Source organism: Oncorhynchus tshawytscha, linkage group LG10 (assembly GCF_018296145.1).
Source record: "Oncorhynchus tshawytscha isolate Ot180627B linkage group LG10, Otsh_v2.0, whole genome shotgun sequence".
In the NCBI taxonomy this organism is placed as follows: domain Eukaryota; kingdom Metazoa; phylum Chordata; class Actinopteri; order Salmoniformes; family Salmonidae; genus Oncorhynchus; species Oncorhynchus tshawytscha.
The window spans coordinates 17597069-17621916 of NC_056438.1; the positions used below are offsets into that span (position 1 = coordinate 17597069).

At 42.5% G+C, this 24848-nt stretch overlaps 1 protein-coding gene across 1 annotated transcript; it reads right to left on the bottom strand.

Moving 5' to 3' along the window:
- Positions 1-786: 786 nt before the first annotated feature.
- Positions 787-23811, bottom strand: LOC112261032 (coagulation factor XIII A chain). Its single transcript, XM_024436391.1, has 15 exons — positions 23727-23811; positions 19150-19337; positions 17381-17569; positions 15902-16150; positions 13786-13904; positions 13407-13514; positions 12947-13121; positions 12337-12475; positions 11515-11618; positions 11294-11382; positions 7040-7196; positions 6153-6428; positions 3694-3854; positions 2841-2977; positions 787-1562 (listed from the first exon to the last, which is right to left on the bottom strand). The coding sequence occupies exons 2-15, from the start codon at positions 19304-19306 to the stop codon at positions 1421-1423; spliced, it is 2202 nt and encodes a 733-aa protein (XP_024292159.1). The 5' UTR covers positions 19307-19337; positions 23727-23811; the 3' UTR covers positions 787-1420.
- Positions 23812-24848: the final 1037 nt, after the last annotated feature.

Consider the following 24848-nt stretch of genomic DNA (forward strand, 5'->3'; position numbering starts at 1 on the left):
CTGTGTTTTTTGGGTAGTTAGTTTCTGTTTAGTGTCTGTTACCTGACAGAACTGTTTCGGTTTTTCACTTTGTTATTTTGTTCGAGTGTTTTTTGAGAAATAAAATATCATGAACACTTACCACCCTGCGCTTTGGTCCGATCCAAGAGAGCCGTGACAATATCAAATAAAATTCACCCTTACTGAAAAGTAATTATAGTCTGTGTTCATCATGTACCCAGAACACTTCAGGGTGAGCATTACAACATTTACACAAAATGGTCATGTAGAGGGGAACATCATGTAGAGGGGAATAATACACCATTTGTACCGTAAAACTTTTTTATGGTAATTGTCCACCATGGATTGTGAATGTGGAAAAATGATTCCTTTTTAAACTCGATGTCTCTTTCAAACATATAGCTTGTGTTCATGACTAAAGTTATCAAAGCATAATTTCTTCTCCATAAGAGCCTTTGCTTGGTCTACTGAGTTCATGCCCCACAATTCAATCATCCAGTCTGTTACTTCCTTTCTTGTAGCATTGTTCCGCTTTCCTTTTGGAGTTACGGGCAAATGAAACATCATGTCATAAAATTATTAATCACTGAGTTGATCCAGAATGATAGAAAGGGCCTCTCTCCAGCTATTGTTAATTTAGTTTTTCTAGTTGCTAGAGTTTGTAAAGGATCTTTCACTTTGCCTCCCATCATAAAACTTCACTTTACACTATGATGAATCACTTTGTTGCTTCATTTACATGTGTACATCACTGTTTTACAGATAGAAGTGCACAGAATATTTCCAAACCATCGTGTATTATTTTATTTGGGTGATATAAAAAATGTTGTGCTAGAAGTCAAAAGTAAAAAGAAAACAATGACACTTAACTTGTCCTTAACGTCATTACATTACATACTGTAGTTCTATTTTGTGAAACAACATGACCATAGATGCATTCACTAATATTTAACAACAAAGCAACCCCATCTCTAAACAGTTGGTAAGTGGGTTATAGTAGCTACATGTATGATGTAGTTGTCTTTTACTTGAAGGCTATAGAAGTCATGTGAAAACAAGACAACTGCATTGAATTACAGTAAATGCTGCAGAGTTAGAAAATATATATATTTTGTGAAGCTACATGATCAGTGTACTAAAGTTAACAAAAGCAACAATTCAACCCTAGAGCTCTATTCAATCTGTATTGTTGAAGCGATATAGATTCCGCGATAAGGTCACTTCCGATTGAGCCGACATGCAGCGTTTAACGTGATTGCAGACTCCACTAAAAGGGTAACATTGCCTTTAAATTTTAATCACGAAGTAAAGCTGAATTTCCGAGATGCGGATTGAATAGAGACCCTAATCTCTAAACTGTTGCTAGTTGGGCTGTAACAAGGCTGTAACAGGGCTGTAGATGTGTTGTCTCCTGTGTTGCTCAGGGCTTGACGGTGAGCTGGGCCTGTCCGTACACCTGTCTGAGGGCAGCACAGTCCAGACTGGCCATCAGCTTAGTTGGCCCCGCCCTACGGGGGGTGACACCCTCGGTCCACGTCAGGGACGAGCCTGCCGTGATCAGACTGGAATAGAAACATACATACAGTACATGAGTGCAATCCCACACAAGCGCACACATACACACACCCACGTAAGCTAAGGACCCTGGGACTAAACACCTCCCTCTGCAACTGGATCCTGGACTTCCTGATCGGCCGCCTCCAGGTGGTAAGGGTAGGCAACAACACATCTGCCACATTGATCCTCAACACTGGGGCCCCTCAGGGGTGTATGCTTAGTACCCTCCTGTTCTCCCTGTTCACCCACGACTGCATGGCCAAACATGACTCCAACACCATCATTAAGTTTGCTGATGACACAACAGTGGTAGGCCTGATCACCGACAACGATGAGACAGCCTATAGGGAGAAGGTCAGAGAACTGTCAATGTGGTGCCAGGACAACAACCTCTCCCTCAATGTGAGCAAGACGAAGTAGCTGATCGTGGACTACAGGAAAAGGTGGCCCAACAGGCCCCCCCCTTAACATCAACGGGGCTGTAGTGGAGCGGGTCAAGAGTTTCAAGTTCCTTGGTGTCAACGAACTAGTTCGTGTCACCAATGAACTATCATGGTCCAAACAAAGCAAGACAATTGTGAAGAGGGCACAAAACCTTTTTCTTCTCACGAGACTGAAAAGATTTGGCTGGGGCCGCACGCACGGGGGCCAAGCCTCAACGTCAACAGTGAAGAGGTGACTCCGGGATACTGGCCTTCTAGGCAGAGGTCCTCTGTCCAGTGTCTGTGTTATTTTGCCCATCTTAATCTTTTCTTTTTATTGGCCAGTCTGAGATATGGCTTTTTCTATGCAACTCTGCCTAGAAGGCCAGCATCCCGGAGTCACCTCTTCACGGTTGATGTTGAGACTGGTGTTTTGCGGGAACTATGTAATGAAGCTGCCAGTTGAGGACTTGTGAGGCACCTGTTTCTCAAACTAGACACTCTAATGTACTTGTCCTCTTGCTCTTGCTCTTGCTCCAGATACTCAACTAGTCTAACGAAGGTCAATTTTATTGATTCTTTAATCAGGACAACAGTTTTCAGTTGCGCTAACATAATTGCAAAAGGTTTTTATAATGATCAATTAACCTTGTAAAATGATAAACTTGGATTAGCCAACACAACGTGCCATTGAAACACAGGACTGATGGTTGCGGATAATGGGCCTCTGTACACCACCTAAGCATTTCACGGTAAGGTCTACACTTGTTGTATTCAGCGCATATGACAAATAAAGTTTGATTTGATATACACACAACACACACACACACAGATACCCACACACACACATACACTGCTCACCTGTAATGTTTATACTTTGGTGGCATGACTGCTGGCCCCTCCACACGAACATACACATCCTCCAGATTAAACTTGAATGGGTTTGTGAACTCCACGGTCACCATCATCTCCTCACTCACCTTGGCCAGACCAGACACCTACAGGGAGGCGGATGACAGATTACAACGGTCCTGACCCTAGCCGTGAAGATCCAGCTAGGATCGAGAAATGCAGCATATTTGTAAAATCCAGTGTACTTTATATACAGTACAAATTGATTCATGTTGTGCTTTCCACGATGTTCACAAAGTTACCACCAGGTGACCAGACCAGGAAAAAGTCCATCAAACCAGGTCAGGTCACAACAAAAAATTCTCAGCCTCAGATGACTGTCAGCAAAAATGTCCCCTATGTGGATTAATACCTTTTCTTTATTGAATGTAATTTAATCCAATATAAATTAATTGTTGAACATTGGTTGGATGGAGAGTTTGACGTATGTAGCATTATATTACCTATCTCTAGAGAGTTTGGGGATTGTAGCATTATATGACCTACCTCTAGAGAGTTTGGGGAATGTAGCATTATATGATCTACCTCTACAGAGAGTTTGGGGTATGTAGCATTATATGACCTACCTCTAGAGAGTTTGGGGAATGTAGCATTATATGATCTACCTCTAGAGAGTTTGGGGTATGTAGCATTATATGATCTACCTCTAGAGAGTTTGGGGTATGTAGCATTATATGACCTACCTCTAGAGAGTTTGGGGAATGTAGCATTATATGATCTACCTCTACAGAGAGTTTGGGGTATGTAGCATTATATGACCTACCTCTAGAGAGTTTGGGGAATGTAGCATTATATTACCTACCTCTACAGAGAGTTTGGGGGTGTGTAGGGTGACGACCCTCATGCTGGTGATGATCTGTCCGGTCTCCTTGACCTTCCCGGTGGCGATGAAGTGGAGGTTGGCCTGCTCCACCAGCTTTCTCATGTAGTCCTGGGAACGCACCTCCATCACCTGCTTCTCAGCTGGGAAAACACAGAGATGACTTAGGATATGCTTTGTCTCCATGAGTTTTATTTTCATTTTCATGTATTTTCTGGGGCACCTGCTTAAGAAATATTGTAGAGCAACTAGAGTGCTGCTACTAGAGAATGTTGATCTTACATGCACCCCTTAACCTCACTAGGGTAGGGGCCACTATTTTCACCTCCGGATGTAAAGCGTGCCCAAAGTAAACTGCCTGCTACTCAGGCCCAGAAGTTAGGATATGCATATAATTAGATATATTTGTAGATTTGGATAGAAAACACTCTACATTTTCCAAAACGGTTAACCTCTAATGACTCCCCATCCCGGGTCCGGGAGCGTAATCATCGACTGACACTAATTAGCATAACGCAGACATAAATATTCCTAGAAAATATTCCTATTCATGAAAATCATAAGTGAAATATATTGAGACACAGCTTAGCCTTTTGTTAATCACCCGGTCATCTCAGTTTTTCAAAATATGCTTTACAGCCGAAGCTAGACAAGCATTTGTGTAAGTTTATCGTTAGCCTTGCATAGCATTTTGTCCAGCTAGCAGCAGGTAACTTGGTCACGGAAATCAGAAAAGCAATCAAATTAAATCGTTTACCTTTGATGAGCTTCGGATGTTTTCACTCACGAGACTCCCAGTTAGATAGCCAATGTTCCTTTTTTCCAAAAATAATATTTTTGTAGGCGAAATAGCTCCGTTTGTTGTTCACGTTTGGCTGAGAAATTGACTGGAAATTGCAGTCACGAAAACGCCAAAAAATATTCCAAATTAGTTCCATAATATCGACAGAAACATGGCAAACGTTGTTTATCATCAATCCTCAAGGTGTTTTTCAAATATCTATTCGATAATATATCCACCGGGACAATTGGTTTTTCAGTAGGACCGATTGGAATAATGACTACCTCTGTATTTTACGCGAGAATCACTCTGAGAGCCATCAGGTGACCACTTGCGCAATGTAGCCGCTTACGGGTATTCTTCAACATAAATGCGTAAAACTACGTCACAATGCTGTAGACACCTTGGGGAATACGGAGAAAAAGTAATCTGGTTGATAGCCCATTCACTGCTCAATAGGGACGCATGGGAACGCAGAGCTTTCAAAATATGAGTCACTTCCGGATTGGATTTTTCTCAGGCTTTCGCCTGCAATATCAGTTCTGTTGTACTCACAGACAATATTTTTACAGTTTTGGAAACTTTATATTGTTTTCTATCCTAAGCTGTCAATTACTGTATATGCATATTCTAGCATCTTGTCCTGACAAAATATCCCGTGTACTATACGGGAACGTTATTTTTCCAAAAATGAAAATACTGCCCCCTAGTCACAAAAGGTTAAATAATGTCTGTGAGTATAACAGAACTGATATGGCAGGCGAAAACCTGAGAAAAATCCATCCAGGGGGTGGGATTTTTTTATGTTTGTAGTTTTCTATTGAATGCCATTACAGTATCCATTGACTTAGGACTCAAATTACACTTCCTATGGCTTCCACTAGATGTCAACAGTCTTTAGAAATTGTTTCAGGCTTGTATTCTGAAAAATGAGGGTGTAAAACCTCTTTGAATGAGTGGACACTGCAGTGTCCTGCCTTTCTTGTTTTTTTCTTGTTTTCCTTTAATATTGATGAAGCTATTGTCCGGTTGAAATGTTATTGACTATTATGACTAAAAACAACCTGAGGATTGATTATAAATATCATTTGACATGTTTCTATGAACTTTACTGATACTTTTCAGATTTTTCGTCTGTCTGTTGTGACTGCCTTTGAGCCTGTGGATTACTGAACAAAATGCGTGAACAAAACTGAGGTTTTTGGATATAAAGAGGGACTTTATCGTACAAAATGAACATTTATTGAGTAAATGGGTGTCATGTGAGTGCAAACATATGAAGATCATCAAAGGTAAGTGATTCGTTCTATCACTATTTCTGACTTGTGTAACTCCTCTACTTGGCTGGTAACTGTTTGTAATGATTTGTCTGCTGGGCGCTGTTCTCAGATAATCACATGGTAGGCTTTTGCCGTAAAGCCTTTTTGAAATCTGACACCGTGTTTGGATTAACAAGAAGTTCATCTTTAAACCGATGTGTAACACTTATATGTTTTATGAATTTTTATAATGAGTATTTCTGTTTTTGAATTTGGCGCTCTGCAATTTCACTGGATGTTGGCCAGGTGGAACGGTAGCGTCCCACACCCCCTAGAGCGGTTAACACATACGGACATACACACACCCTCCTCAGCCCCTCCTCCTCCCTCAACCCGCCTACCTTTCTTGGGATCCAGAATCACTCTAGGTGTTTTGAAGAGGAACTCAGAGCTGGTGACTCCAGTGTAATACACCACATTGCCACTGACGTACACGTCCACGGTACGCGCCTGGTCACTCGTGTTGTTGAACTCCAGCTTCAGCTCAAAGTCATCCCCCACCCTCACCTCCATCAGGGGCATGTCCAGCTCCACGTCAGCCTCCGGAGGGGTGGCCTTCTCACGATGACAGCCGTACTCCTCTGCCTTCTCCACCACCGTGCGCTCCTCGGGACTACCTGTTGATGTGACGAGAGGGAGAGAGTATAAGGCCTCTCACAGAAGTTTCTAGAGTGGTGGTACCCCATTTGCAAAGAGACAAAACCCCTTGTTTTTCCATTTTGTTACCTTCTTTAGTGGGTGTCAGAACAGAAATTACAAGATTATGTTATAATGCTGTTATTGCATCAAATGGTTGTTTTATGCAGCAGAATAGGGGTTGTTAGAACACTGATCTGTGTGTGTTCTACTGAGGAGGGGATTCTACTCAATCAATTAACATGATATGTGTGCGTTGTATTGACTTGTTCCCTTATTATTAGGGAAATAAAGATTTAGTTTAAGTATAACTCTGACTTGTGTGATAAGTTTGTCTCTCCTCATTTGATTGTAAAGAAATTAACCACCACGGGGGTAAGATTCCCGTGATGGAAAGTCAGATATGGCAGGGTGTTAATACTTTTTATGACACGGGAGTAAGCAGGAACTGACAAAGACTGACACTTTTTGCGCAGGTATCCCGGACCTAGAAAAAAAGCCTAGTCCTAGGCTTAATCTGTGTCTGGGAAACCGTCGCTTTAAATGTTTGCTCTGTGACTCTCCCTCCATCCCTCCACCCCTCCTCTCCTACCCTCAGGAAACTTGTACTGATCAGTGATGTCACGGCGAGCATCCTGGCCGGGCACTTTGGTCACCACCATCCTGCCAACATGGCTGCTGTTGACCTTGACCGGCTCCAGAGTTCCATCTCTGGGGTTCCGTGAGTAGAACACTACATCACTGTTCACCTACAGAACAGGAAGAATGGAACATGTTCATCATGTAAAACCAGTCATTAGTCAATTAGTCATATATTTGGTCATATATTTAGTCATTATTGTAATAACGTAATATATGGTAATATACAGTGCATTCGGAAAATATTCAGACCCCCTTTTCCACATTTTGTTATGTTACAGCCTTATTCTAAAATCTATTAAATATTTTTTCCCCTCATCAATCTACACAGAATACCCCATAATGATGAAGCAAAAACAGGTGTTAGATTTTTTTGCAAAAAAAGAAAAACCTGAAATATCACATGTACATGCTCAGGTGCATCCTGCTTCCATCGATTATCCTTGAGATGTTTCTACAACTTTTGATAGAGTTCACCTGTGGTAAATTCAATTGATTGGACATGATTTGGAAAGGCACACACCTGTTTATATAAGGTCCCACATTTGACAGTTCATGTCAGAGCAAAAACCAAACCATGAGGTAAAAGGAATTGTCCTTAGAGCTCTGAGACAGGATTGTGTCGAGGCACTGATCTGGGGAAGGGTACCAAAACGTTTCTGCAGCATTGAATGTCCCCAAGAACACAGTGTCCTCCATCATTCTTAAATGGAAGAAGTTTGGAACCACCATGACTCCTAGAGCTGGCCGCCCGGCCAAACTCAGCAATCGGGGAAGAAGGGCATTGGTCAGGGAGGTGACCAAGAACCCGATGGTCACTTTGACAAAGCTCCAGAGTTCCTCTGTGGAGATGGGAGAACCTTCCAGAAGGACAACCATCTCTGCAACACTCCATCAATCAGGCCTTACGGTAGAATGGCCAGACGAAAGCCACTCCTCAGTAAAAGGAACATGACAGTATGTTTGGAGTTTGCCAAAAGGCACCTAAATGACTTCTCAGACCATGAGAAACAAGATTCTCTGGTCTGATGAAACCAAGATTGAACTATTTGGCCTGAATGCCAAGCGTCACTTCTGGAGGAAACATGACACCATCCCTACGGTGAAGCATGGTGGTGGCAGCATCATGCTGTGGGGTGGTGCACAATTGGCCCAGCGTTGTCCAGGTTAGGGGTAGGTTTGGCCCGGGGTAGGCCATCATTGTAAAATAAGACTTTGTTCTTAACTGACTTGCCTAGTTAAATAAAGATTCAATTTAAAAAAATCTAAATTCAAACGGCAGGGACTGGGAGACAGGATCGAGGGAAAGATGAACGGAGCAAAGTACAGAGAGATCCTTGATGAAAACATGCTCAGGACCTCAGACCGGGGCAAAGGTTCACCTTCCAACAGGACAACGACCCTAAGCACACAGCCAAGACAATGCAGGAGTGGCTTTGGGAGAAGTCTCTGAATGTTCTTGAGTGGCCCAGCCAGAGGCCTCACCATCCAACCTGACAGAGCTTGAGAGGATCTGCAGAGAAGAATGTGAGAAACTCCCCAAATACAGGCGTGCCAAGCTTGTAGTGTCATACCCAAGAAGACTCAAGGCTGTAATCTCTGCCAAAGGTGCTTAAACAAAGTACTGAGTAAAGGGTCTGGATACTTATGTAAATGTGATATTTCAGTTGTTGCTTTTTTATACATTTGCCCATTATGCGGTAGTGTGTGTAGATTGATGAGAAACCCCCCCAGATTTAATCCAGTGTAGAATACAGCTGTAACATCACAAAATGTGGAAAATGTCAAGGGGTCTGAATACTTTTTGAATGCACTGAATATTACCATATGCATTTCCATATATATAACCATATGTATTACCATATATATAACCATATGTATTACCATATATATAACCATATGTATTACCATATATATATAAAACCATATGTATTACCATATATATATATAAAACTGTATGTATTACCATATATATAACCATATGTATTACCATATATATAACCATATGTATTTCCATATATATAACCATATGTATTACCATATATATAACCATATATATATATATATCTATATGTTGCACCCTCGACAACCACTGTGATTATTATTATTTGACCCTGCAGGTCATCAATGAACATTTGAACATCTTGGCCATGTTCTGTTATAATCTCCACCTGGCACAGCCAGAAGAGGACTGGCCACCCCTCATAGCCTGGTTCCCCTCTAGGTTTCTTCCTAGGTTCTGGCCTTTCTACAGAGTTTTTCCTAGCCACCATGCTTCTACACCTGCATTGCTTGCTGGTTGGGGTTTTAGGCTGGGTTTCTGTACAGCACTTTGATATATCAGCTGATGTAAGGCCTTTATAAATACATTTGATTGATTGATTACCATATACATAACCATATGTATTACCATATATATACAGTGGGGCAAAAAAAGTATTTAGTCAGCCACCAATTGTGCAAGTTTTCCCACTTAAAAAGATGAGAGAGGCCTGTAATTTTCATCATAGGTTCACTTCAACTATGACAGACAAAATGAGGGGAAAAAATCCAGAAAATCACATTGTAGGATTTTTAATGAATTTATTTGCAAATTATGGTGGAAAATAAGTATTTGGTCAATAACAAAGGTTTATCTCAATACTTTGTTATCTACCCTTTGTTGGCAATGACAGAGGTCAAACGTTTTCTGTAAGTCTTCGCAAGGTTTTCACACACTGTTGCTGGTATTTTGGCCCATTCCTCCATGCAGATCTCCTCTAGAGCAGTGATGTTTTGGGGCTGTTGCTGGGCAACACGGACTTTCAACTCCCTCCAAATTATTTTCTATGGTGTTGAGATCTGGAGACTGGCTAGGCCACTCCAGGACCTTGAAATGCTTCTTACGAAGCCACTCCTTTGTTGCCCGGGCGGTGTGTTTGGGATCATTGTCATGCTGAAAGACCCAGCCACGTTTCATCTTCAATGCCCTTGCTGATGGAGGTTTTCACTCAAAATCTCACGATACATGGCCCCATTCATTCTTTCCTTTACACGGATCAGTCGTCCTGGTCCCTTTGCAGAAAAACAGCCCCAAAACATGATGTTTCCACCCCCATGCTTCACAGTAGGTATGGTGTTCTTTGTCCTCCAAACACGACGAGTTGAGTTTTTACCAAAAATGTCTATTTTGGTTTCATCTGACCATATGACATTCTCCCAATCTTCTTCTGGATCATCCAAATGCTCTCTAGAAAACTTCAGACGGGCCTGGACATGTACTGGCTTAAGCAGGGGGACACGTCTGGCACTGCAGGATTTGAGTCCCTGGTAGCTTAGTGTGTTACTGATGGTAGGCTTTGTTACTTTGGTCCTAGCTCTCTGCAGGTCATTCACTAGGTCCCCCCATGTGGTCCTGGGATTTTTGCTCACCGTTCTTGTGATCATTTTGACCCCACGGGGTGAGATCTTGCGTGGAGCCCCAGATCGAGGGAGATTATCAGTGGGCTTGTATGTCTTCCATTTCCTAATAATTGCTCCCACAGTTGATTTCTTCAAACCAAGCTGCTTACCTATTGCAGATTCAGTCTTCCCAGCCTGGTGCAGGTCTACAATTTTGTTTCTGGTGTCCTTTGACAGCTCTTTGGTCTTGGCCATAGTGGAGTTTGGAGTGTGACTGTTTGAGGTTGTGGACAGCTGTATTTTATACTGATAACAAGTTCAAACATGTGCCATTAATACAGGCAACGAGTGGAGGACAGAGGGGATTCTTAAAGAAGAAGTTACAGGTCTGTGAGAGCCAGAAATCTTGCTTGTTTGTAGGTGACCAAATACTTATTTTCCACCATAATTTGCAAATAAATTCATTAAAAATCCTACAATGTGATTTTCTGGATTTTTTTCTCATTTTGTCTGTCATAGTTGAAGTGTACCTATGATGAAAATTACAGGCCTCTCTCATCTTTTTAAGTGGGAGAACTTGCACAATTGGTGGCTGACTAAATACTTTTTTGCCCCACTGTATATATATATAACCATATATATTACCATAGTAATAACCCCCCTATGTATAGTTACTGTATATTCACTGTTAGACTATCAGTTCACTAATTCAAACTTTAAATTAGCTTTCTTGGTAAGTGGTCAGTAAGGGTTGTAACATTTTGTATACTGTCCTGTGCAGTTAGTGCCCTGCTCCACTAGGATGGCTCGTCGTTGTAGTCTTTACCTCAGCAAACAGGAATGATGCGTCGAACGGGAAGCAGATCTGTCCGTGTTTGATGGCCTGGACAGATGCAGGACCACACCTGTACATCCCTATGGAAAGACACATTAGGTATTTTATTACAAATACATATTAGTACAGTATAACATAGTTACTACCTCTTAAACATGGTCAGCAAGATCAGTAAAAGTGTACACGCGCATGTGTGTGTGTGCGCATCTCACCATCGCTGGTCTCCTGGGGTGTAGCATCCACAGCCTGCCAGCCCCCAAACCCTTGAGGAAGGTCTGGCCTGCTCATGTAGCACTCGTTCCAGCAATGGTAGTTCCTATGGCAACATAACCATCCCATAATTTCACTGTGACATCCAATGATTGTAAATGCAGTGTATGTAGCCTTCAAATGCAGTGCATGTAGTCTTTAAATGCAGTGTATGTACTCTTTAAATGCAGTGTATGTACTCTTTAAATGCAGTGTGTTTTTAAATGGTCAATTCAAATCAGAAGGTGATTTCAAGCATTGTCTGTCATTGAATCAGTTCTACCAAATGAAGTAGTGTTGAGCGATTCACCAAAATGTTGTTTTTTGGGAGAGTTACTTTCTTCCATTTACAATAGTTCACAACAAAAAAGTTGAACTATGTGGGATGCTGGCTGAAGGGAGTTGTAGTGTTCATTAAGCAAATATTCAAGCTAGTTCAGCGCAGAAACGTGGTAATGAACTACTTAATTAAGCAATAATACATGAGGCGGTGTGTTATGACATTTTATCATGACTGTGATGTGGTCATAGCCACGAGGCTATGTTATTTTATTGGGATCCCCATTAGCTGTTGCAAAAGCAGCAGCTAGACCACCACAGCCATGATAAAATGCCATAACACATGGCCTCAAGTGTATTATTGCTTTTATACAACGGGTTACCAGCATTAAAAATCAAGATTATTTTCCAAACTATCAATTGTTACACAGAATATGATGTTACATTCAATAACACTGATTGTCAAATGATTTCAATTGTCGTCTGTCACTCTGAATCAGTTCTACCAGATGGAGTCCTTGGTGCGGTGCTTGTCAATTCTGCCATTCTCATCCAGGATAACATCAGTCTTCAGGTTGCCGTCGTTGTCGTGGGCAGAGAAGAAGTTGGTGACAACCCTGGCGGGGATGCCCAGACAGCGCAGGACTGGAGAGTGGGAAGGGAAGGAAAATGATTTCATCAGCAAATAGAAAAGAAATATAAGGAATTCTGCACATCAAAGAGGGGAATAAGTTATTTCAATTATGTTTGTTACAATAAACTAAACAGCAGCAGCTTGTCACTCCAAACCATAGACTACTACTGAACCCCAACCCTATTCTAACACTCTTCATTCTCTAATAATGGGTGGTATAGCAATTCATACTAAGGCAATGTCTCCAAATCCTGGTCCTGGGGACCCAAAGCGGTGGACATTTTAGTTTTTGATCGAGTACTAAAACAGCTGATTCCACTAATCATCTCATCATCAAGCCTTTGATTAGAATCAGGTGTGTTAGTGCTAGTTGCAAAACCAAAAATGTGCACCCTTTTGGGTCCCCAGGACCAGGATACCTTAGCATGAATGTCTTGGAAAACACTGTACTAAGGGATGAACGGTGGTGTTGCGAGTCTCACAGGTGTTGAAGACGGCAGCATAGACCCAGCACTGGGCGTAGCAGACGGGTGTCTTGCTGCTGGAGTAGTTGAGGAGGATCTCAGTGCTTCCTGTCCAGGAGGTGGGTGCCACTCCGTAGGTGTAATCACCACTCCAGTTCCCCACCAGCACCCCATCGTCGTCATGAGAGTTCAGCTGGGAGAAAGAGAGGTAAATATGCTGTAGTTTGAGTCTGAAATGGCACCCAATTCCCTTTATAGGGAATCCCTCTCTTCTGTACAAATCTGTCTTCAGTACAAATCTCTGTTCTGTACAACTCTCTCTTCCGTACAAATCTCTCTTCTGTTCAAATCTGTCTTCTAATATGTCTTTTTCATTTCTCCATTGAGTTTTACTTGTACTATGTGAAAAGGTTGTAAGAATGTTATCTGAATGGGTTCTCTGTATTGTATTGACTGGTGGTAACCACGTAACCCTCACCATGGCGGAGGCCTTCCGGGCTACTTTGATGGCGTCGCCCCGATTGGTGATGGGCATGGCAGCTTTATCCATGATGAACAGACAGGCATCCAGCACCCCATAGTCAAACTGCAACAAGCAACGTTTAAAATTGAGGATTAACTTGTAAATATGCGTCTGAGGATTTTATGGTCAGTCTTTGTATTCAAAGTAATACATGCGTGGAAAACATCTTGTGTGGAAATGTGTGGGAATTCTCTGTTGCACGTCGGGCCAACCAACCCAATTTATCTGTGACTATATTCACAACACAGCATGGCTTCTTGGGCTTTATTAACAGACATACACTATGAAATTGTGTTTTGAAATGATTGTCCAAACAATGTAAAATGATGTGTACCTGACCAAAGTTCCAGGGCCGCTCAGACATGTCGTCATATGCCCCGTGGTAGATGACCCCCACCTCGTTGAGAACACACTCCTCCCTCTCATCGGCATCATCCAGGAACACAGAATCACCTGATGGAAGGAAAACAGAACTTTAGAATGGAATTCAAAATTCTATGTTCAGAATGTATAGTTGAAGTCGGAAGTTTACATGCACTTAGGTTGGAGTCATTAAAACTTGTTTTTCAACCACTCCACAAATTTCTTGTTAACAAACTATAGTTTTGGCAAGTCGGTTAGGACATCTACTTCGTGCATGACACAAGTAATTTTTCCAACAATTGTTTACAGACAGATTATTGCACTTATAATTCACTGTATCACAATTCCAGTGGGTCAGAAGTCTACATACACTGTTGACTGTGCCTTTAAACAACTGGCAAAATTCCAGAAAATTATGTCATAGCTTTAGAAGCTTCTGATAGGCTAATTGACATCATTTGAGTCCATTGGAGGTGTACCTTTGGATGTATTTCAAGGCCCACCTTCAAACTCAGTGCCTCTTTGCTTGACATCATGGGGAAATCAAAAGAAATCAGCCAAGACCTCAGAAAAGAAATTGTAGACCTCCACAAGTCTGGTTCATCCTTGGGAGCAATATCCAAGTGCCTGAAGGTACCACGTTCATCTGTACAAACAATAGTACGCAAGTATAAACACCATGGGACCACGCAGCCATCATACCGCACAGGAAGTAGACGCGTTCTGTCTCCTGGAGATGAATGTACTTCGGTGCGAAAAATGCAAATCAATCCCAGAACAACAGCAAAGGACCTTGGGAAGATGCTGGAGGAAACAGGTACAAAAGTATCGATATCCACAGAAAAATGAGTCCTATATCAACATAACCTGAAAGGCTGCTCAGCAAGGAACATGCCACTACTCCAAAACTACCATAAAAAAAGCCAGACTATGGTTTGCAACTGCACATGAAGACAAAGATCGTACTTTTTGGAGAAATGTCCTCCGGTCTGATGAAACAAAAATATAACTGTTTGGCCATAATGACCATCATTATGTTTGGAGGAAAAAGGGGGAGGCTTGTAAGCTGAAGAACAAAATCCCAACCATGAAGCACTGGGGTGGCAGCATCATGTTTTGGGGATGCTTTGCTGCAGGAGGGACTGCTGCACTTAACAAAATAGATGTTATCATGACGGAAGAAAATTATGTGGATATATTGAAGAAACAACTCAAGACATCAGTCAGGAAGTTAAAGCTTGGCCGCAAATGGGTCTTCCAAATGGACAATGACCCCAAGCATATTTTACCTTTATTTAACTAGGCAAGTCAGTAAAGAACAAATTCTTATTTTCAATGATGGCCTAGGAACAGTGGGTTAAATGCCTTGTTCAGGGGAAGAACAACATATTTTTACCTTGTCAGCTCAGGGATTCAATCTTGCAACCTTTCGGTTACTAGTCCAACACTCTAACCACTAGGCTACCTGCCACCCCAAGCATACTTTCAAAGTTGTGGCAAAATGGCTTAAGGACAACAAATTCAAGGAATTGGAGTGGCCATCACAAAGCCCTGACCTCAATCCTATAGAACATTTGTGGGCAGAACTGAAAAACTGTGTGTGAGCAAGGAGGCCTACAAACCTCACTCAGTTACATCAGCTCTGTCAGGAGGAATGGGCCAAAATTCACCCAACGTATTGTGGGAAGCTTGTGTTTGACCCAAGTTAAACATTTAAAGACAATGCTACCAAATACTTATTGAGTGTATGTAAACTTCTGACCCGCAGGGAAGGTGATGAAAGAAATCAAATCTGACATAAATTATTCTCTCTACTATTATCCTGACATTTCACATTCTTAAAATAAAGTGGTGATCCTAACTGACCTAAAACAGGGAATTTTTACTGGGATTAAATGTCAGGAATTGTGAAAAACTGAGTTTAAATGTATTTGGGTAAGGTGTATGTAAACTTCCGACTTCAACTGTATGTTTTTAAACAAGATAGAGGTAGCTTGATCAATCAATCAATTAATCAATCAGCACAAACAACTGACGTGGGACCAGACTAGTGGAATAGCTGTCATCAGTCAGTGTCGATCACAGACCTGTTGCCCAGGCGTTGAAGAGAACGTAGAGGTCTCGACTCTCGTCCCTCCTGGTCCTGCGGATTCCGTAAGGCGTCACCACCGCCACGTACGTGCGCCACTTTCCCACAATGCAGTCTGGCGCGGGGGTGATGCCCACTGTGACTACGTTGTCGGTGCTGTCCACCACCCGGCCAGCCCACGGGCTCTGGCGGTCCTTGGCCACAGACACGGGGATGTAGGTGCCCTTACTGAACTGGGGACTGCCCCCTGGTGGATTGGTGGAACAAGAGGAATGACATGTCTTGCTAGCTTGCTAACACTGAGACTTCTGCTCCCGGGGTGAAGTTTCATCTAGGATCAGCTCCCCCTTCCCCAATTGTAACCTTAAAGGCCCAATGCAGTCACAAACGAGATTTTATTGCATTTTATGCTATGAGGTTGGAATAATACTGTGAAATTGTGAAAATTATGATAATGTCCTTTTAGTGTAAGAACTGTTTGAAAATGTTTTAAATTTCTGCCTGTTTTGCTGGGATGGGGTTTTGGCTTTCCATGGCAGCATCACCATGTGGTAAATGAGTTAATAGACCACTAAGAAAGAGAGTTGCAAACCTCTCTACCAATAACAGCTCATTTTCAGTTTTCCCCTCCCCACTCAGACCACTCCCAGACAGTTCTAGCAAAATTCTTGTTTGAGAAATTACTCTTTGCTGAGAAGCTATTTTGTATGATTTTTTTACCATTTTAATTGAAAACAATCATAGCATGGTACTTCATTGTTACCCATTGGACCTTTAACCATTAGTGGGGAGTATGCAAAACTGACCCCAGATCAGCAACTTCACCTTACACCGAGCCTTCCCATTAAGCTATGTTAACACCCTGGACTAGAGATGTGGTAACACCCTGGACTAGAGATGTGGTAACACCCTGGACTAGAGCCATGGTAACACCCTGGACTAGAGCCATGGTAACACCCTGGACTAGAGATATGGTAACACCCTGGACAAGAGCTAGTGTATTACCCTGGACTAGAGACATGGTAACACCCTGGACTAGAGCCATGGTAACACCCTGGACTAGAGCCATGGTAACACCCTGGGCTAGAGCCATGGTAACACCCTGGACTAGAGATATGGTAACACCCTGGACAAGAGCTAGGGTATTACCCTGGACTAGAGCTACGGTAACACCCTGGACTAGAGCTATGGTAACACCCTGGACTAGAGCTACGGTAAACCCTGGACGAGAGCTATGGTAGACCTAACCACTGATTCAAGAAAGAAAGATAAATACAGTACTACATGCACACTGTTGAATCCCTCCTTAGTTTGATTATGTTTCAAGCTGTTAGATTAAAAACTGCAGGAGCATTTAACAGTGTATATTTATTTCATGACATTACTTTTGAACCGCTTCTAAACTAGTAACTATGCATACAGAGTGAGATGTTTTTGATTCTGGGAAGCTTTTTAGGTGGGGGTTTATTTATCTCACCAATGACGAACTCCACAGCAAACTGATCATCGGAGGGTTTGTAAGGACGGTCAAAGGTCACCTTGAGCTGGAACTCCTGGCCCCTACGGACGATGAGGTGGTCACTGGCATACAGGTGTGTGCTGTGCTGTGGCGTATTGACCTCATCTGGCCTCTGCAGCATGTTCACGTCCCAGATGTCCAAGAACTCTGGAGGGAGGGAGAAGGGGAGGGAGGGAGCGAGAGAGGGAGAGTGAGAGAGAGATGGGAAAGAGAGAGAGAGATGGGCAAGAGAGAGAGAGAAAGGGTGCAGGAGAGCGGGAGAGAGGTGGCGGGAGTGAGAGCGAGGGGAAGGGAGAGAGGGGCGGGAGAACGGGTGAGAGAGAGAGAGAAGCGGGAGAGCGGGTGAGAGAGAGAGAGAGAGAGAGAGAGAGGGGGGGGAGAGCGGAGGAGAGAGAGAGCAGGAGAGAGAGAGAGAGAGGGGGCGGGGAGAGAGAGGGGGTGGGAGAGGGGGGCAGGAGAGAGGGCAGGAGAGAGAGATAGAGGGGATGGACGGAGAGAGGGAGAGAATATATAAGTGTATAAGGGAAGAGGAGAGACTTGAAGAAGACTGGAATTACTGACTCTTGTCATAATAACTTGGGCCCTGAGTTTTTCCTGGTCAAGTTAGGTGGTCATGGAAAACTCTGGGCCCTACATTTATAGCTATATGGGATACAGTTGAAACACAGACGCAGGATGCAATGTGGGAAATGTCAAATGTGGTAGCGTTTATAATGTTACCTCATAAGCATAGCAGGTATTTATATGGGAGTGTTCATGTTGATTCACTAGCATAGGGCAACCTGTCATCATTATCTGGCTCCAAGGAGCATTCCTGTGAGACGAGGCCATACCCCAAACTATTCAATCTTTGTTGTCATTCAGTTAAGCCTGTAATCGATTGAAGTGTATTTGAGATTTAAAATGGCTTCTGAAAGTTTGTCATTTCCAAAATGTCAATTACTTATAATCCACATAATTCACATTTCCTGTTGCTGCAGGATTATTTTCTTGCAGTAGCAAATTTACTAAAATTAAGACCCCACATTAAGAGTGGGAAGTATTGTTCGAAGTGGTCCGAATGTGGGGCTATGCCCCCCCACGTCCATAAATTTGAGAATTTTGCATCAAACACCTGAAACAGCTCTTTCCTGTAATCTAGAGCCATAATCGTTATGCTTCATTTTAAGTAAATAATATGTATATATTTCAGCATATCTATGCATACTTCTTGTGCTGTCTGTGTCCTCCTTACTGCTGGTTCTTTTAAAATATATATATAATATATAAAAAAGAAAAGGGTTTTCTGCATCTCTGCTAAAATCTGGGTAAAATATTGAAAGGAATTTGAGTCTTGTTCAGTACATTTATTTATTGCTTGCTTCTCTAAAGTCTACCAACCTTGTCAGCAGGCATGCCAGCTAAGATAGTTAAACAAGCTAGCTACTCCAATTTTATTGATAGCCTGAAATGTCATCTTGGTAGCTAGTTAGGAGATTGGGAGAATGGGAACCTATCTGGGCTAGCTAAAGCAAACTTCATAAAATTGCTAGGTGGCTATAGTATTTGTTTTAAAACCGCACACATCTGAGGGGGCACACACACAGTGCCTCCTTATCCTCCTCACACACACACACACACACACACACACACACACACACACACACACACACACACACACACACACACACACACACACATTAAACACACACACACATTAACACACACAAGCTCATTCTCCTCCTCACCCCTGAGTGGAGGAGGTCCTCGGGGTCCAATTATGCCAAAGGAATCGAACTCAGGCACCTCCTCCCCCTCTGCATTGGAGCTGGCGATGGGGGCGGCGCTGCGGCCGCGGTGGGACACCTGGGGTGGTGGCTGGGCTGCGGGCTCCGGGTTAGACATGGTACTAGCGCTGAAATGTCACCTCACAGGCCTGGGACACATTCAGATGGACGAACAGACAGACAGGCAGACACACAGGCAGACAGGCAGGCAGACAGACAGACAGAGTGATAATGTTATAATATACCGCAGAACAGTTCAGAAGTTCAGAAGTTCATAAAGAATAATATTAAATGGGCAGGAGGGGATCTGATCCCAGATCAGCAATCTGAGACGCTTAATGAACACCGGTCCTGAATTCCATCCATGGTAGCATATCACTGACAACTCCATTCATATTCAGCTAACCCTTTGAGAGGACAGTTGTACTGTGGATGCTAAGGGATTAACTGTTCCGACAACCATCTGTTTCACATTGAGTTATGGCAGCAGTAGTGAACGTGAGTACGGAGCTGGACGAGACACACGCAAACTTTAACACAAGCCACGTGTATATATATATATAAAACATATTTGCATATCAGTGACTAGATCAGCAAACTTAGGTATTAAATGCTTTGTGGCTTCACTGAGAGGAGCCTGTGTTTGTTTTTGTCTTGTTGTTTATTTATGTGCTGTATAAATAAAACAATTCCAAAAAGCGGTTGGCAAAGTCAAACATTTTTGTGTTGTTTGTTTTGGCGTTGTGTTATTCTGAGTGCCATTAAACTGTGCAGTTCAGCTGAACAAATGAAATCGAAAGAATGGTTGTTAACCATCAAGGAATTCTAAACTTGAATCATCCCTGATTTTGTGTCAGCTGGGGGTGACAACAGTGATGTCATCACATTTCTTTGTTTAGAATCAACATGTTGGATTCATTTAAAAAAAGTAAAACCATTCCATTTGCGGTGGGTCATTTTGATCATTTGGACATGTAGTGAAAAAGACTATGCACCAATAAAAATATGCCAGGATTTGTGGTAAACTTAAGTAATATTATGGAACAGATTTAAAAGTAGGAGGTAATAATAGTAAGTAGGCGGTTATAATATAAATGAACAAACTATATACTCTGTATCCAAGTCCAAACCTGGCAGTTCACGAAATGGGCTTTGCATTTAGCGCAGGTCCAGCAGTCATAAAACGACAAGCTATTAGACCCCATCATAAACTACAAGCTGTTAGACCCCATCATAAACTACAAGCTATTAGACCCCATCATAAACTACAAGCTATTAGACCCGATCATAAACTACAAGCTATTAGACCCCATCATAAACTACAAGCTATTAGACCCCATCATAAACTACAAGCTATTAGACCCCATCATAAACTACAAGATATTAGACCCCATCATAAACAACAAGCTATTAGACCCCATCATAAACTACAAGCTATTAGACCCCATCATAAACTACAAGCTATTAGACCCCATCATAAAACTACAAGCTATTAGACCCCATCATAAACTACAAGCTATTAGACCCCATCATAAACTACAAGCAGTGGTGCAAAGTTACTAATGTTGGCTTAGTTCAAACTCCATTGAGCCACAAGCTTCCATCTAATAGGGACTAACATCAAAACCATGGAAGTAAATTAAGTCTCTGGACACATACTGTAAGTCGATCATCCACAGATGATGCAATCTCTATTGCACTCCACACTGCGCTTTCACACCTGGACAAAAGGAACACCTATGTGAGAATGCTATTTGTTGACTACAGCTCAGCATTTAACACCATAGTGCCCACAAAGCTCATCACTAAGCTAAGGACCCTGGGACTAAACACCTCCCTCTGCAACTGGATGCTGGACTTCCTGACGAGCCGACCCCAGGTGGTAAGGGTAGGTGACAACACATCCACCACGCTGATCCTCAACACGGGGGCCCCACAGGGGTGCGTGCTCAGTGACCTCCTGTACTCCCTGTTCACTCATGACTGCACATCCAGGCACGACTCCAACACCATCCATAAGTTTGCCGATGACACAACAGTGGCACGCCTAATCACCGACAATGACGAGAAAGCCTATAGGGAGGAAGTCAGAGATCTGGCCATGTGGTGCCAAGACAACAACCTCTCCCTCAACGACATCAAGACAAGGAGATGATTGTGGACGACAGGAAAAGGATGACCGAGCACGTCCCCATTCTCATCGACGGGCCTGTAGTGGAGCAGGTTGAGAGCTTCAAGTTCCTTGGTGTCCACATCACCAACAAACTAACATGGTCCAAGCACACCAAGACAGTCGTGAAGAGGGCACGACAAAACCTATTCCCCCTCAGGAGACTGAAAAGATTTGGCATGAGTTCTCAGATCCTCAAAAGGTTCTACAACTGCACCATCGAGAGCATCCTGACTGGTTGCATCACTACCTGGTATGGCAACTGCTCGGCCTCCGACTGCAAGACACTATAGAGGGTAGTGCGTACGGCCCAGTACATCACTGGGGCCAAGCTTCCAGCCATCCAGGACCTCTATACCAGGCGGTGTCAGAGGAAGACCCGAAAAATTGTCAAAGACTCCAGCCACCCTAGTCATAAACTGTTCTGTCTGCTACCACACGGCAAGCTGTACCGGAGCGCCAAGTCTAGGTTCAAGGGGCTTCTAAACAGCTTCTACCCCCAAGCCATAAGACTCCTGAACATCTAATCAAATGGCTACCCACACTATTTACGCTGCTGCTACTCTCTGTTATTATCTGTGCATAGTCACTTTAATAACTCTACCTACATGTACATATTACCTCAATTACCTACTCACTGGTGCCCCCCCCACACATTGACTCTGTACCCCCTTTCATATAGCTTCGCTATTGTTATTTTACTGCTGCTCTTTAATTATTTGTTACTTTTATTTATTGTTTTTTTATGTATTTTTTCTTAAAACTACATGGTTTGTTTAGGGCTTGTAAGTAAGCATTTCACTGTAAGGTTGTATTTGGCGCATGTGACAAATAACATTTGATTTGATAAAGCAGCATTAAGATAAAGATCCCCTCACCCAACGACCCCCCCTGAGGGTCTTTACTTTCACAGCCTGTTTATTATAGGTTGGGAGGAGGGGGGCGGGTTTTATTGAAATGAGTATGCAAGAGTTTTAATAATTCAATAGACAATGGTTGTTTTCATAAAATGTTAGTATGGCACAGCATACGTCATGCAGCTTTGTGGCACAAACACCTATTTGAGAATGGAGTCATTATGCCATGGGCGTGTGCTGTGCTGGTCCAGGAGACAGGTTTGGGGTTTATGTCAACCAAACAGCATTTCTGTCAACCAAACAACCCAGCATTTTTTTTTAGAGTGCACACAAACGTCAATTCTGTAGAAACAACATCACCACAGGTTTTTATAGATGTTCTTTGGGACTGTGCCTATTTGTTGTGGAAATGCTGCAGGATATTACTATTTTCAGCCATAAATCAATGGATTATACCATAGATATACTGTATAGTGCAAAGTGCAAAAAAATACAGTGAACTTCATTATAATCTCGCAGTGTGATTTAGTTTGAAACTTTTCTTCAACAATGTGTGTTATAAGGAGCTGATTATTAAAACATTTTTTTTAACTAAGCAATACATCAAGTTCTCTTTATTGTTGAGGACATTTTTCAAATGTAGTCATGCTGTCAGATCATAACCAGCTTTATATCATTTTTTCCACTTTGTGCCATGCCTTTGCACTACAAAAATGTCCCCATACAGTTGTATGTAGTGTGGTGTGTACATGCATTAAATATACACACTTGTGCAAACGTGACTCCTGCATTAATAGTATAACAGCATTTTACAACCAAATGCCAAAGTAAAGGAAAAGAAAACGACGCAGAAGCATCAAATAATCCTGATTCTGAACCAGATCACAGTGTGGAATAAACTGAACCAGATCACGGTGTGGAATAAACTGAACCAGATCACGGTGTGGAATAAACTGAACCAGATCACGGTGTGAAATAAACTGAACCAGATCACAGTGTGGAATAAACTGAACCAGATCACGGTGTGGAATAAACTGAACCAGATCACGAAGTGGAATTAACTGAACCAGATCACAGTGTGGAATAAACTGAACCAGATCACAGTGTGGAATAAACTGTACCAGATCACGGTGTGGAATAAACTGAACCAGATCACGGTGTGGAATAAACTGAACCAGATCACAGTGTGGAATAAACTGAACCAGATCACAGTGTGGAATAAACTGAACCAGATCACAGTGTGGAATAAACTGAACCAGATCACAGTGTGGAATAAAATGAACCAGATCATGGTGTGGAATAAAGAACAATTCAAACCAGCACTCTGTTCTCATGCTGGAACTGGAACATTCCATTTAGGACATTCATAAGCCCCCAGGTCCCCACATTAAAATGGGCTTTTATTAGCATTTAGAAAAAATGTAAAGGTGCTGTAGTATGTAACAAAATCGAGAGATGGAGACACGGGCCGAATTAAAGGTCTTGCAGTGACCAGTGAATACTAAACTCACCTCTGTAGAAGTTGAAGAGGGGAAGGTTGCAGTAGACTAGTAGAATTGTTCCTCGGTCGGCTGAGTGTGTCTCTCTCACACAGAAATCTGCTACTGGCTCTCTGTATGGGGACCCTCTGCATCTACTTATATACAGGGGAGGGAAGGGCCCTCTCCATGGCAGAGATAGTATGTGTGTGTGTGTGTGTGTGTGTGTGTGTGTGTGTGTGCCTGTGTGTGTGTGTGTGTGTGTGTGTGTGTGTGTGTGTGTGTGTGTGTGTGTGTGTGTGTGTGTGTGTGTGTGTGTGTGTGTGTGTGTGTGTGTGTGTGTGTGCGTGAGTGCGCGTGCACGTGCGAGAGAGACAGTCTCAGTGTTAGTGGTGGGATGGGCTGTGTGTATAAGGAGTTTAGGTTGCAATGGGCTCTTTGGGTAGGCGGTTCGGCCAACTTGGGATGAAGGTGTGGAATGTGTCATCTCTGTTTGACAGACAGTGAAAGATGGGCAAGTACTGGAGACAAGCCAACTTGACTCATAATCAGAGTGTTAATGTCACCCTGATGTTTTGTTGTGAGACTGTCAAAGATAAAATAGAATGACGTAAACTAAACACACGTTTACACTGTAGCCTCAGCATACACAATTAGTTACATTATCTACTGTACATTATATACATTACCTACATCTACATTACCTACTTCTATATTACCTACATAATCTATATTATTATACTTTATAACATTAGGGGGTCACAGTGTAACGTTCTTCGTTGGGAGAAAGAGAGGAGGACCAATGCGCAGCGTGGTAAGCGTTCATAGCTTTTAATGACGTACTAGAACACTGAACAAAACAATAAATAACAAACGAACAGTCCCGTAAGGTGAAAGACAAAAACACTAAACAGGAAATAAGCACCCACAACTCAAAAGTGAAACCAGGCTACCTAAGTATGGTTCTCAATCAGGGACAACGATAAACAGCTGCCTCTAATTGAGAACCATACCAGGCCAAACACAGAAATCCCAAATCATAGAAAAAAGAACACAGTCAACCCACCCAACTCACAACCTGACCATACTAAAACAAAGACATAACAAAATAACTAAGGTCAGAACGTGACACACAGTGATATTGAGGAAATAGAG